Here is a 14,727-nt window from a genome sequence, read left to right on the forward strand (position 1 = left end):
ACGGTCAATCCCATCGTTTGTGTAGCTGCTCCACGATAAACGGGTTCACGCAATGTCGCTCTCAGAAGCGCGGCCCGCAAAGCGAGCACGCCAGGCTTGCTTAACCTGTCGGTATGTTACGGATCTGGATTTGGAAAAACGCGTGGTTAACTTTGATAAATCGAATTACAGTCGAAAGAAGACAAGATGCCCGGGCGAGAAACCCGTGTGTTCGTTCTGCATGCGACTTGGTCAGACGTGCACGTATGGAGGTGTCGAAGTAGAGGAGCGAGTACCGGATTCAAAAAGCCGTCTTGTATGAAACCAACTTGATTCTACTTGCGCTCCCACGGCTCAACGATGCTCATTATCAATAGACCAAACGTGTCTCTGAGTTGGAGAGCGAGCTCAAGAGGCTTGCCGATTATGTCAAGTAAGCATGTAACCTATCTCACGTTGAGATGAGTCTGGCAGCGAGCCCCGGATTAGGGATCAATTTGAACAAGGTAGCGTTAGAACTAAGCAAGGAAACGTTGCAGGCATACTTCGACGGAGCCAAACAGAAGTCAAAGTCTGCCGACAGTGCAAGAACCAAATGCTAGTCCTAGTTTCGGACCACACGAAATATCTCGTGATGCATCACTCGAGTGAGTTCGCCCGAGTCCGATCTCTTCCAGAATGTCTGACCCGGCGAGTGAATCTTGCAGATTATCAGTGCCGTCGACATTTGAGCTGTTTCAAACATTTTGCAATTGTCAACCTCTGCCTTTATTTCCTCGGGATCTGTCGATAGATACCCAGAGTTGGAGACCTACAGAACTAATTCTTGCTGTGGACGCTTATTCTCTCCGCTTTCGTGGGTTGGGAATCCACGATGATGCAACTCGGCGTGACATAGAGGTAAAGACACAGCGATCTTGTCGACTTGTTATGCAGAAGATCACCGTGGGCGACGTCGACATCTCACAGCTACAGACTTTATGTCTTCTCAGTATACTTGAGTTCACAGGTAGGCTCTGTTCATCGACGAGGTGGAACATCCGCTGACGGAATTGAATTAGCTGGGAACATCGTGCGCGCTGGGTTCTTCACGAACACAGCAAGCTACTTGATACAAAATGTTCGACTCAATGGTCTTGACACCTTAGTCAATAATTTGGACGAGGAGAGAGACGAACGAAAGTTGTGTTATGCATCTATCGTTATGCTTCAGAACCTTCAAGGCACTGTACCATCTCGGCACTCCGGATCTCCCTTCGACCAGCGCTCTTCGACCTCCATTTTTGAGGACACGACTTGGCAGGAATCGTATCTGAAATCCACTGTAGAGAAGCTCGACATCGGAATAATTTCAGCGAGTATGTATACAACTGAATTATGGTCATTGGCTTGTGAATACGCTCTTGTTCATGACAAAATGGACACACTACCACCTTGGCATCCTCAGTCAGATTATACCTCGGTCACCTATCGCCACACCGAACACGAAAGCTGTATGCCGTTGCGCTTTCGTCTCCATGCCAGTAATTTCGCCGACCATTCGCCTTCAGATCTCAGTACAAATCGCAGTTATTGGTCCCCCTGGCTATCCTTTCAGATGGTCTGGCATGCTGTGCCATGCATGCTCAATCATCCGTTTTTGCTGTCCCTCCGACTCCGCAACTTTCGCCGAACAATGCCGCAGTCTTTCCTGCGCATTTCTTTTGAACAGCTTACTCTGCACTCCGGCTGGATCATGCACTTCATTGAGCTCATTCAGCTGAAGGAGTTTGAGGTGTCCGATCCTATCATCGGTCATTGTGTGGCAATTGTTGGGACCATATATCTCCAGCACAGCTTCGTGGAAGATCCCGTGTTCAGCACAAAGGCTAGAGAGGGCTTCACGCTATGTCTTGAATTCTTAAGAGGTCTAAGCAAGAGATGGAGCCACGTCGATCGAATGGTAAGATGCTTCCCGTCACCATTCTAACAAGCGGTCATGGGGGCTGATGAAGTGATGTGATATTCTCCATAGGCACAAAAACTGGAACAGCTTCACAACAGTATATTGCCCGAGGGTGGTCTGCCGGTAGACGGGCGTCCAAGCACCCGTCAGAAATGGACGGTCAACCCGCAATTACTATGGAATATCCTGGTATATTCACATGTCAGCAAAGCCCCCAATCCCGCCACGGATATTTTTGGCCCAGGGCTGGTCCATGATACCGCTGCTCAATCAGAGCCTGTGTCCTCGGGCGAGATCAGAGAGTCCGATCTTGCCTTGATTGGGTCTGCTGGGATTTCGGGACATAGGACGGTGGTCCCTGAGTGCGTGACGTATCCTTCAGAACAGAGCGCTCACCAGCTGTCCGAAGCGTCTCGACATCCTTCTACAGTCGATCGAGTCATGCACCCGACACAAAGTGTAAGTCTGGGAACGGAGGACCAAGACGACCTGTTCTTGCAGATGCAAGATTACGGCAAGGCCTTTGAAGATTGGTTGAGTCTGAGTATTCCGTAAAAGTTTATTAGAATTGAGGATGCTTCAGGATGTACCGAGTTCTCGCATTTTTCTTGCTAGAGAATGTAAGCTGTATACTATGCGGGAGTATGGACCATGGAGTAGAGAGAAGAGTTGACGCGGCCACGGGCCGAGTACCGGTGTTGCCGGGTGTCCGTGGAGGAGCGGGGCCACGGCATCGGCCCGGGGATCTCCATTGACCTACTTCGTTTTCATTAAATTCAAAGCAGCATCCGAGTCGCAATTTCTCTATAGCATTAGCAGACAAAATGGCGACATGTGAATCGGATTCGATCATCATCGTTGGTGCGGGCGTGTTCGGTTTGAGCACAGCTCTAGAGTTGAATCGCCGAGGATACAAAGACATCACTGTACTTGACCGATACAACCCCCCTGCGGCAGACGGGAGCAGCGTCGATATCTCTCGGATCATTCGCATTGACTATGCGGATCCAGTGTACTGCAAAATGGCCTCTGAGGCGTACCAAGGCTGGCAAACCGAATACAAGGACCATTACTACGAGTCTGGCTTCGCCCTCTTGTCACAGACTCCAGACAACGAGTGGATCGCGAAATCCGCAGCCACGGTGAAGGCCAATGGCGGCACCGTCGAAGATCTGGACGATGCCAGGCAGCTGCTCAGGTCATTTCCAAACATTCAGTCTGACTTGGCTGGTATGAACGGTTACCTGAACCGTCGAGGGGGATGGGCGGACGCCGCCAGCAGCATTCAAAAGCTCGCGTCGCAGTGCAGCGTTGCGGGTGTCTCGATCATCAGCGGTCCTCGGGGAAGTGTCAGCTCACTACTCAAAAAGGGTTCTCGGGTGGTTGGAGTGAACCTCGTCAATGGAAGCTCCCTCCGTGCCTCGCGTGTGATATTGAGTACTGGGGCTTGGACGAATCGACTACTGAATATCACGCATGCTGCCACATCTTCTGGGCAGCCTGTGGGCTTTATTCAACTCACACGAGATGAAGCACGGTCTTTGGACAACACGCCAGTGATGATCGATATGTCTACTGGGGTCTTTGTATTCCCTCCCACGCCGGGCAGCAACATCCTAAAGCTGGCTCGTCATGGCTACGGATATGCCAACGAGGTAGCCATCCAGCTTGATGGCGCCACACATACGGTCTCGGCTCCCAAATTCGACAGCAGTAATGCAGGAACTGGATATATCCCCCAGGACGCGGATGATGACCTCCGAAAGGGATTAAAACGATTTTTCCCCAAATTTGCCGATCGGCCGTGGATGAATCGCCGACTCTGTTGGTATACCGATACTCCCAAGGGAGACTTCATCATTGACAACCACACGAGCCTTCAGGGTCTGTTTGTCGCCACTGGGGGAGCAGGCCAGTAAGTGATTTGAAATCTTAGGAATTCCCGCCTGGGCCGAGTTCGATGTTAGCTGACAAGGACAACCAGTGGCTTCAAATTTCTTCCAGTACTAGGCAAGTACATCGCAGATTGCTTTGAGAATAAAGCACCCGCGGAGTTGCGTGAAAAGTGGCGACTACAGGAAGCGCCTCGTGAGTCGCCAGCGGAAAAGTCCATGAAGGGTGATGGAAGCAGGGCAGGGCCTCCATTAAGAAAACTCACCTCGACCGAGAAGGCAAAGCTGTGATATTAATGGGTCAAGACATTCCATTGTATTGCTTAAATCTCAGGAAACAAATGTCATGGGATGTAAGCGGGCGCCATGATTTCGAATCAGTCACCAGGACACAATGACCGAGAGCCCTTTTCAAGCAACGACGGCTCGTTCAGTGTAGAAATGATCAAGTGAAGTTCCAGCTAGCCCTCCATTGGATAACATTTTGTACTCTCATCATCAATTCAAGTTCCCGGACTTTCTAGAAATCATGGAACGATCAAGTGAAAAGTCTGTGGTGACGAGAATCTGAGATGACAATATTCCAATTTCGTCGCGGTCGACATCTCAAAATAAGCTCTAAGCCGACGGTCTCCACTTGCGGCCAGATCCTTGTCACATGACCCGCCTCCCCAACATCCCCAGCCAAGTCGCCATCAGCTATCTGCCTCTTTGACGCTCTGCAGTGCGAGGTGAACGCGATCGAGCTCAAACCCCTGAACCATCATATAGAGTACCGACCGTGGAATTAGATCAAGAGCGTCAAGATGAGTGACGCATATGAGCGTGAGCAGTATGTTGAAACTCGGCCCCTTATCTGCGGCTGGTGGCAACTCGTCATCCCTCTCTCATCCAGCAGGATGCCCGTGTACTTTGGTCTCGAAAAGGAATGAACACCCTGTTGATGAACTCTTTTCTATAGGCAGAACAATGCGCTGCTGAGCGGTCTTTCCTCAAAGGTCTCTGCTCTCCGATCTGTGACCATCGATATCCACGACCACGCACGAGACCATGACACAATCGATCACTCGGTATGTCTCCTTGGAAAGTCCGCAACCTGCGCGATCCCCCAAATTGTGTCGCACTTATTGAACACTGCTGATAACTTCTTTTCTGTGTAGAACGAAGTGTTTTCCTCATTCTCTTCCAACTTGAAAGGCAGCGCCTCCCGCTTGACACGGATGGCCAAGCAAGGCGACACAGTCGCCGTGCTCAAAGTTGCGGGTATCTGCATCGGAGTCATTCTCTTCTTGTACATCATTATCGGATGGATATTTTGAGCTCGAAAGACCGTCGTTGCTCTTGAACAAAGCACTAGTGCCTGTTCTCCACCCTTTTCACCCTCACGGCGACCGGCATTCGTCATGCACGCAAACCACAATCTCGCTGGTCGAATTGTGTTCCTTTGATCTTTTACATTTCCGGTTGCGTACTGGACGAAATCCCCGCAAATTGTGTCCGGGGCTTTCTTGCGCCCTGTGTATCACACATCCTCTCCTTCGAACTATTCGTCAGCCGACGTACCTCACTGCCGGTTCGCATGTCTCTCGGAATGCGCATCGAAGACTTGAGGAGGCACTCGCAGCTACCTTTCGGTTGACGACAAGATCCGTGTCATATGCACCTTTCGTTGATCATCCCGAGACATTTATGGTTGCGCACACATGCCCCCTTTGTTCAATCATTCGTCCCCTTAAAGTAGAGCTTAGTCGGTCTATATTGTTAATAATGCCCTAATGGACATACTTGATGAACGTGACATGACCTATGCTTTGGATCATATTTCTCGATTGGTTATGAAAGTACGGCCCCTCCTGGAAGTGTACCTCATTGACAGACGACCAGGACGCTGTTCATGTCCACAGGAAATTACGCGGAAGACCAGGTGTTCAAAGGTGAGATGCAATATCAAGATCGGAGCTCTCAACCAGTGAAGTATCAGCAAGATGGTGCGGCTATCAAATGAAATCAAGGAAATCTTGGAAAAGCCGATCTTCCAAAGTGTACACGATATAGCCTCCTCTGCCGAGGATGGCAGTTGATGTTCAAAGACGTGCTTTGCCGTATTTCAGCACGCCATGGAAATTCTGTCTTAGAATCTTGGCCACGCTCCAGCCCAGTTGCACAAGATCCCACGGTCTGCCTTTGGATAGCTGAGAACCACTTACAGAAAATCAAAGCCAGGCGGAAAAGACGTCCCCCCTCCTTCGGGTTGGGATCGAATGCGGCTATACATTTTCGACGGACTCCAGCCCTGACGATCGTTCAAGAACAACTTGGAGAGTTTGATGATCGAGTTATTCGCGTCCCTGGACAGAAGAAGAAAACTCGCTGGACGGTCCGAGATGTGCCATGCAGCTGTACAGCATACTATGAGCATTTGAATGGACGATGCGGTTGGCTTTTCCACGAAGTCAATCATGAATGCGCGACATTTTCAGGCTTTGCTAGCCGGCGCTATGATTGCCACTGTACTAGTTTTCTTCTTCTTCTTCTTCTTCTTCTTCTTCTTCTTCTTCTTCTTCTTCTTCTTCTCGCAAGTCAACCTTTTCGCTTAGAACGGGCTCATTGCAAGCTTCGAATCGGTTGACAAGACACCAGATACAATTTCAAACGATCAAGCTTCGGATCTTTAGGCGCATAGTTGTCAGTCGAAGAAATCTGGATCGTCGTCGCACCAGTCTAGTACCGTTATACCACGCAGACGATTTGTACATGGATGGAACAGCGCTTGTGACGACACGACACTCTGGCCCGCGGAGTCACTAGAACAAGCAAAGTCGGCCAATGAGTCTACGCAGCTAGTTCTCGAAACGAGTCGCATCTCACCGATACAAATCGCAACATTCCTGCGATCCATCCTCCGTCAAGTAGGCAATGAGGTGAATTGCACTTCTGCCGCAATGTCTCAGTCCCTGAGCGGTCCATCACACCTCGGTTCTTGGTATGACAGGGTGCGAGGCAAGGCGGAGGGTAGGAGTCAAGTGCAGGTCCTTTTTGCTATGAAGGTGCGCTAAGTTTCAGATCTGCTCTCCCAGATGATGGGAAGCGTTCTCGGTGCAGTATGATTCTGACATGTATGACCCTGGAACTTGCGGCGTTGAAGGCGCGTGTCGAGGCTATGGGCGCAAGATTTATCTTTATACTACATGGACGAGGACTGATCACCAGAGTAAAGACAGTGCAGGTATTGCACTGGCGTTGCACGATTAAAGTCCCATCACCTTGAAAAGGAATTTAATCTGACGGGTCCAGTGAAAGGGCCCTCTGGCAAGATTTCGCCCGATACTCTTCTACATCCTCCTGGATGGCGTTGCTCTGTGGTTGACAGACGTGCCCGAACTTTTGTCTCAGCATGTCAACCAAAACGCGCAGATGTCCTGTGGCCTGGATTGGAGTCGGAATCCATCGGTGATATCTGATACCATGACGTGCGGTCGGCAGTTGAAAGACACCAGAGGACATGGATCATCCGGCCGAGGGCCGGATGATCAACCGATTCTGGGCGGGCCTGGCCATCTGAGATTTCACGAGGAGCGGAAGGGCAAAGGCAAAGACAAGTCCATCAACAAGGGTGGGGAGAAAGGCCTGTCTGACATTTTCAAAATTGTGAAAATGATCATCATGAAGAAGTTGAACCCAGTCATTGTCTTCAGCTTCAGCAAGAGAGAATGCGAAAGCGGCACTTTGCAGTTGAAGAAGCTGGCCCTCAATGATGATTCGGAGAAGGGGATAGTTTGTCGAAGAAGACTTCATGCGACGAGTGAAAGCATCAGCTGATGCTGGAGCACCATCCTATCAGTTGGACTCATACGTGAATCACAGGATCAAGACCCTGGGTAGGAGTCAATGACGACGCTGTGAAGAAGGAGTATTGAGTAGTAGTACATCCAATGGCCCCATGTATGCATCGCGCAGAAACCTCGTAGGAACCTTGTGGCGCTTGCTAACCTAGTCGTACTTTGCATCTTCTCGCTAGAGTCGCTGCTCGTCGTGGAAGATGCAGGCGGAAGTCAGGTCGGGTAAGTTTCCTCTTATCAGTCTGCCGACTCGGGGTGCCGGGACTCGTCGTAGATAAGCCACCAAAAGCGCCATCGCGGCCTAACCGCATATCCCCAAAGGGGGGCCACGCACCCGGTCTTTTTTCGGAGGGTGGCCCCCCCCCCCCCCCCCTTTTTTTTATTTGGTTCTTTTAGCGCCACGAGGGTTGTTCACACATGGCAATTGGCAGGGCTTGGAGTTTGGACTGCTTTTTCGTGTCGCTTTATTTACTCGAGACGTATGAGGACTGAGGACTGAGGAGTGAGGCGGTCTTCGGTCAGGAAGAGCATCGGCCCACTTCGGGCGACTGAGTGGACCAAAATGCCTGCACTCGAGTCTAGTATCTACAGTTACCCGATTGCCGTTCAGGTGGCTATCCTGTATTCCTGCTCATTGAGGGCACAATACTGAATATTCAATGCTGAGTAAAAACTACACTCCACTGGACCACACCAGGTAGATCTTTGTGTTAAATGGCGGACATATAGCAAGAGGGCTAGTCGTTCACTGGGCATGTGGCAATCAGATTCAATAGAGACGACACCCTCGACCTTCTGAATGGAGTCGATAGGCAGACTTGTCGATGTTCGATAGACGCCGGGAATAAAGAAACTCATAAATGGCAAGAAGTTCGAGGGTTTTTTGTCGACATAAGAACGTACCCAAGGACCGCGATACACTTATCGATCGCGTCCGTGAAACTCGCGGGTCAAAGGCTGAGTCGATCGGATAAATTCTCGCAAGCCACCTGGCAGCTGGGCCCGTACCTGGACTACTGCACGTGCCAAATCGTCCCTTGCTTGGCCCAGAATACGACGTAATGACGGGAAGTCACCAGCCCAAGGGTCAAAGCGTCCACCAAATGGCCGCTTGAATGAGGTCATCTGCTGCGAATGTACATTCACTACATTGTACAACGTACACTATTGTCCAGTGGTAACTTTGTGGCACGCTGTTCAGTAGCTTCGTGGCCAAGTCTACCGAGAGTCAATTCTGAGCGATGAGGCTCTAGGATACAGGTGAGATGATGGGAGAACGCAAGCCAGTCATTTGTACCTCGTGAAGGTTGAGCCACCTATGTCAGGCGACTCGCTCACATACAGTAATGGATCGAGTTAGTGCAATTCTTGTTATCTTGCGATTGTCCTCCGGCCGTGAAACCAACGGAGGGTCTCATTCTCTCGTGCTAGGGTTGCGGAGAATTCTGCTCGCAAGTAACACTGTCCGATGTCCAGTCACATCTCTCATGGTCTGTCATATCCATTCGATGAGCAAGGGGTGTTCCCAATACAGGTAATATTCACAATCACAAGCTGAGGCACCTAGCCGGGCAAGCGGATGATGTGACGGTGATGCGTCTACGTTCTGCAGCCTGCAGTTTGCACTACTGCAGAGTTGAATTGTTGTTCTGGAACAACCAAGTCGGGTTGGGTAATTTTGATCCCTACACCTACCTAGAATACTTGAGTCATACTTATCACATCGGGGCTTGGATAGAGGAGTGTCAGTCTGTAGACCCATGGTGATCAGGCATTGCTTTCCACGGTCAAGGCATCTACAAAAGACTTTTCTCTGTGTCTACTGGTGTACATCAAGGTCAAGGTTCAAAGACCCTGTAATGTTTGCGACATAGGTTAGCGATCTATGGAAGAGATTTTCTGTTCCTGAAAAAGCTCACCGTCAATGATCGACTTCGGAGTGGGGCCGCCCGAACAGTAGTGAAAATCCTGATCAGTGCCTCTGTCCTACTTGGGCCAGACTCGGACGGCCTGAAATGTGAATAATCGTATAGGGAAAGGCTCAGAGGACCTTGGTGGACAAGGAAAAGTCTTCCATCAACCCACGAGAAGAAAGGGCGGTAGCCACAAGACCGACTATGAAATATCCTGCCTGCTGAGGGCTTTTGTACGTGTGTCTACGAGGAGGTTGAAATCGTCCTGCCATCTCACAGAATCCCCCCCGAGGATCAAGAAGAGCATAGAGGGTTTGCCACCTCGATGAGGATAGTAGTTGAACTCTACAGTATCAAGAGTCGCCTGTGTGGAACTCAGAGTGGTCAGCCCATAGTTGTCTTTTGCATGTGCCATTCTATCGTGGCCAACAAACGACAATTGGAAGTCAGAGTCATCGTAGCACCCTGGCCCGAAGACTGGAAGATCGGCACGACTTCGGGATTCCGGTCACACGGGAATGCCCGGGCCCGTGTGCAAAGGTGAAAATGTTGTAGGCATCCCGAACGGGCCCGTTCTCGGCTTGTCTGCCGAGACAAGACAAAAATCACAGACCCTTCCACACATGAGAAAAGAAACCTGGAATGGCTGAAGAACAGCACGGACAAATATTAGCATCAATGTGACTATGTACTGTGTAGTCTCTGGAGCGCTAGGGTTCTTGCTGATTGATGGTCACCCCATCGATGACTGTTTTTCGACTCGCACAGCATTACATGTGAGGCTTGAAGCTGTCGCAGTTCAGCTCTGGCTCTCGACATAGTGAAGGGATCCATATCAACAGAGGGCGCCACGTATTCAAGCTCCAAGGGTTGGATAGAATGGATCCATAGGGTGGCAGGGGCCTTATCTAGAGTGGATCGATGTTTGGCCCGTGAGCGTTCTGGACCTCTGGTTTGACGGCACGCTGGTACACCGTGGTCTATGAAGGTTCCATAAGTAAGTCATTTTGGACCTTGAACCTGGAATGATTGACTCACGTCAAATCGCGCACTCATGACATAGCGCAGAGCCGTAAACCACAGAGAAAGACACCGGTTTCATGGTTTTGCTGCCAGCCCGGTGAGTGATATGACATTTGTGGAGCACCACCATAAGTGATGCCCGTGCGAGTCATTGCTCGGGGCAGACGGTGTGTAGATATTTGGGTAGATTAATAGTCAATATTCACCGTAGTGTCCTGAGTATGCTCCTACTGTAATTAGCATGTGATTAACAACTTAACAAGTACTATGGAGAATCAGACCACTTCTTCATGTTTCATGTAATGAAACCGTACTACCTCATAGATATCCTTCCTTGAGTTTGCTCAATCAGATATAGAGGTGCCTTCAATTACTGGCGATGGTCTCTTTTTCAAGAAGGGCTTCTACAGTACAGTGACGTGCGTCCATTCTAGTCAAGATAAATAAATTTGATTTTTCCTGAACCAAATCTCCAATCGGACCAATGACACTGATGCGGTATCTTTTAATGGAAGTACTCGGCATGAATATAAGTAGCCAAGGCCTTAAACAAGCAAAACACTGCACCTTTTCTTTTAGGGCTGACAGTGCCGGAATTGGCACCGAACCAGAACACGACTTCCATAGTCCTCGGTACAATCCAGTGAGCTTAATCCCTGGAATAAGTACAATAACTTGCCATCACTAGAAATGACCTAGGTGCCAGGGTACGACTTTAGTAGTTACTAGTTACCTGGTAGACGCCTATTCTAAACCATGTCTTGCCCTGTCGTCCGCAAGTCCCATATGCACTTGTGCAGTGCAACATGCTGAACTTTCCGATTGGCCACTGTGCTAAGGCACCGAATGCCGACTGGGGGGTTATTGTGGGACAAATACAGGGACAAACACAGATCTGTGTGAGGGTCTTCAAATTGAAGTTGACTGACTACGGAGTACAGACATCGCTGATTGATAGGGGTCTTTTTGGAATGGGATTCAAACGGTGCCCTTACAGTATGGCGTGATACGGGAACGGAACGATAGAGGGGCTCCGGAGAAATCAGACGGTCTCAGAAATTGGGCTTCTGGTGCCGCGTCATAGCCTTTTGTGGTAACTCAGAGTACACTCCTATCCAGCAATCAGTCCTCACTTCCCACCATAGAGTATGAGACTTTCTCTCGTTTGAAATCGGCACTGGATAGCAGATAAAAAAGACACATGTGAGAGGTCGCTAGAACCACACTGTTCCTTGCGATGAGTGCTACACTCTACAGTACGAAGGGACCGAGGGTACCACTACTATACTACTAACCAGGTACCCCTTCTTTCAAGAGACTTTAAAACACGGCGCTGACGTAACAGCTGTCGCTGTCGGGTCTATGCGAAATCGACGGCAAGGCTGGAACGGGATCGGCCTTGGTACCAGGTAGTACCTCCTATATTTCTCCGAATGGCATCACTGCATAATAACGCACATGATCCTGCGTCCTTGAGATGGCTCTTCTATTCAATGTTTCAGACTTTCAGTTGTTCATATGGCGAGACATTATGCCTTGAGTCCACCTCTTATCTTTAAATACCGCTCAGGTAACGATCATCTCCCAGAATCGGGCACTGTTGCTATCGCCACTAAAAAGTCCGGAAGCGGCGCCGCTCCACTTTGGCTTCAGCGGGACCCGTCGAGTCGGACCGGAGGGCCATGCTGGAATCAGTGCCGTAGATCGGGATAAGACAAATTTCGAGTCATACAGTAATGACTCCAGCGTGGTCCATTATTCCGAATTTTCTTTAATTTTTGCTCCGGCTCCATTGCGCGATTACTTCATTCTTTATTTTCCTTCCGCGCCAATCTTTCTTTCTCCCGCTCAAACTCAGCCCTTGACCTTTCCTTCAGCCGGGCAATTTCCTCTCGGGTCGACACGACGATTGCTCCTTTCACAATTCCCTAACTCTCTCTTTCTGCTCATCATCCTACCCTTCACAATCGCAGTCCCAGTCCGTGGACTGTAACAATTTCCTGAAATGGCGCTCAGTTTCTTCAGCGGGACTGGAAGCGCCAGCCATGCGAAGTACTTTGACATTCGGTAAGTCGGTCCACTCTATGGATGAGCGCCGCCTTGCGCAGACGGTGATGCTGACGGACCGACTCGACTCAAGATTGAAAGATGAATATGTTGTCTTTCGTGGAGGTGAAGATGAGGCCGCCAGTGCCCACCTGAAGGGTACACTGGTGCTCTGTCTGTCGGAGCCGCTCACCATCAAGCATATCCGCTTGCATCTCACAGGCATGTCGCGTGTATGGTATGTGAGCCCCTCAATCTATCTTCCCGCAGCCCCCGCGGTCGGCCAAAGGAAAAAAAAAATTGAGATCATCGGAGATCCACACCCGAACCAGGACTGACCCAAACGCTTCTGCAGCTGGCATGTTCCGTCCACATCAACCGCCGGCGGTCGCAAGGCATGGAGAGAGCGAGTGTTCTATGAGAAATCCTGGCAATTCCGCGAGCCCGGCAAGGGCAAGACCGAGGTCCTTGCAGCAGGCAACTATGAATACCCATTCGATGTCGTTTTGGAGGGTTCCATGCCGGAGAGTGTGGAGGGTTTGTCGGAGACTTGGGTCATGTACCGGTTCAAGGCCGAGATCGGGCGTAAATACGCCAAAGACATCATCTCGAGAAAACCTTTGCGAATCATCCGGACTCTAGACCCGAGCGCTCTGGAATTGTTCCATGCAATGGTGCGCATCTTCACTCTCATCGATTTGACTCTTCTCGGAACACACTGACCAGTCGGAATTAGTCTGTTGAAAATGTGTGGCCGAATAAGATCGAGTACTCGATCAGCACCCCGACTAAAGCCGTGGTCTTTGGGACATCCATCCGTATCGACTTCAAATTAATCCCGCTCCTCAAGGGCCTTCGCATTGGGCAAATCACTTCACAGCTCATTGAGAGCCACGACCTGACCCTCAACCCGGATGAGCCCGACTCGACGCGCAACACCTACAAAATCACCCGGACCATCTTGACCGACGAGCACGAGATCGACGAAGAGAATGTTGACGTGATTGATGAGGCCGCCGAGGGATACCAGTTCACGCGCTATCTTGACATGCCGCAGACCTTGAAGCGTTGTTTGCAGGATACAGAGACGAAGGGAATCAAGATTCGCCACAAGATGAAGTTCCGTATTCAGTTGCACAACCCCGACGGCCACATCAGTGAGGTAAGTGGGCAATAATCTGTTTTTCCGCCGAGTCCTTCTATTCCAGTGCTCACCACGAGGGGTCTAGTTGCGTGCCACGCTACCTGTCTCCATCTTCATTTCTCCCGACGTGCAGATCGACGAGAACAACAACATTCGCGATGCGCGACCAGTCGCTGCTCGACGCGCTACTGATGACGCCGCCCACCAAGCCCCGCCGATGTACAGCGAGCACCAATTCGATCAGCTGTACAGTGAACTTGACCCAAGCGGTTACCGTACGCCAGGTCCTGGCAGTGGCGGCGCCGGCACTCCGTTCGGCCCTCTCAGTCGCAACATCTCATCGGAGAATCTGGCTTCAATGAATGCACTGACCAACACCAACATCTCCGCCTCCGCGCTACATAGCAGACTTTCCACCTTGAACGCTAGTCGCTTTGGCCAGGGCTCGCCGGGCGAGCCAGTTGTCGGCTCGCCCACGGAGAGTCACCCCAACTCGCGCAATATGAACGTTCATTTCGGAGATTACTTCGGCCACTCTTCGGGCTCCAACTCGCAGGGTCCTGCCACTCCTGCTGAGATGTCTCGCCGACCATCCGATGATGGCGGTGATCATGAACCCATTGCCTCGGGCATGGCCACCCCCTTCCTTTCACCCCAGTATGCCGAGGTCGAGACGTTGAGTCGGGTGCCCAGCTACTCGACGGCGGTCCGTGCTGCCGTGGGTCCTTGCGACAGTGATCTGCCTGACTACAGTGCCGCTATGGCCAGTAGTCTCCCCAGTCCGGTCCTGCAGTCTCCTCAGCAGGCCTACCTTCGAAGTGGTCGAAGTAGCGGCTACACAACACCCCTGGAGGTGAATAATCCCAGACATTTCCATACCCACGGCACCCACGCTGACGATGCCGAACGCAGACTCCGATTAGTGCAGGCGCGCGGTAGAAGCTGA

At 50.7% G+C, this 14,727-nt stretch overlaps 6 protein-coding genes across 6 annotated transcripts; all 6 read left to right on the top strand.

Moving 5' to 3' along the window:
• Window positions 1-52: 52 nt before the first annotated feature.
• On the top strand, window positions 53-630 carry N7539_000876 (Zn(II)2Cys6 transcription factor domain-containing protein; the record flags this gene model as incomplete). The annotated part of the gene is made up of 3 exons (XM_056930480.1): window positions 53-295; window positions 357-412; window positions 519-630. The coding sequence occupies 3 exons, from the start codon at window positions 53-55 to the stop codon at window positions 628-630; spliced, it is 411 nt and encodes a 136-aa protein (XP_056794773.1).
• A 279-nt stretch (window positions 631-909) lies between these two features.
• Window positions 910-2,479, top strand: N7539_000877 (fungal specific transcription factor domain-containing protein; the record flags this gene model as incomplete). The annotated part of the gene is made up of 3 exons (XM_056930481.1): window positions 910-988; window positions 1,041-1,921; window positions 1,994-2,479. The coding sequence occupies 3 exons, from the start codon at window positions 910-912 to the stop codon at window positions 2,477-2,479; spliced, it is 1,446 nt and encodes a 481-aa protein (XP_056794774.1).
• Window positions 2,480-2,748: 269 nt separating this feature from the next.
• Window positions 2,749-4,107, top strand: N7539_000878 (NAD(P)/FAD-dependent oxidoreductase; the record flags this gene model as incomplete). Its single annotated transcript, XM_056930482.1, has 2 exons — window positions 2,749-3,839; window positions 3,909-4,107. 2 exons carry the CDS (start codon window positions 2,749-2,751, stop codon window positions 4,105-4,107), a joined length of 1,290 nt encoding a protein of 429 aa, XP_056794775.1.
• A 515-nt stretch (window positions 4,108-4,622) lies between these two features.
• On the top strand, window positions 4,623-5,135 carry N7539_000879 (SNARE domain- containing protein; the record flags this gene model as incomplete). The annotated part of the gene is made up of 3 exons (XM_056930483.1): window positions 4,623-4,648; window positions 4,778-4,886; window positions 4,977-5,135. 3 exons carry the CDS (start codon window positions 4,623-4,625, stop codon window positions 5,133-5,135), a joined length of 294 nt encoding a protein of 97 aa, XP_056794776.1.
• A 2,146-nt stretch (window positions 5,136-7,281) lies between these two features.
• N7539_000880 (ATP-dependent RNA helicase mtr4) lies at window positions 7,282-7,635 on the top strand (the record flags this gene model as incomplete). The annotated part of the gene is made up of 1 exon (XM_056930484.1): window positions 7,282-7,635. One exon carries the CDS (start codon window positions 7,282-7,284, stop codon window positions 7,633-7,635), a length of 354 nt encoding a protein of 117 aa, XP_056794777.1.
• A 4,961-nt stretch (window positions 7,636-12,596) lies between these two features.
• Window positions 12,597-14,727, top strand: N7539_000881 (arrestin family protein; the record flags this gene model as incomplete). The annotated part of the gene is made up of 5 exons (XM_056930485.1): window positions 12,597-12,658; window positions 12,732-12,875; window positions 12,993-13,311; window positions 13,374-13,799; window positions 13,867-14,727. The coding sequence occupies 5 exons, from the start codon at window positions 12,597-12,599 to the stop codon at window positions 14,725-14,727; spliced, it is 1,812 nt and encodes a 603-aa protein (XP_056794778.1).

This window comes from Penicillium diatomitis (genome assembly GCF_028827545.1).
Source record: "Penicillium diatomitis strain IBT 30728 chromosome Unknown utg000001l_segment0_segment0, whole genome shotgun sequence".
NCBI lineage: Eukaryota > Fungi > Ascomycota > Eurotiomycetes > Eurotiales > Aspergillaceae > Penicillium > Penicillium diatomitis.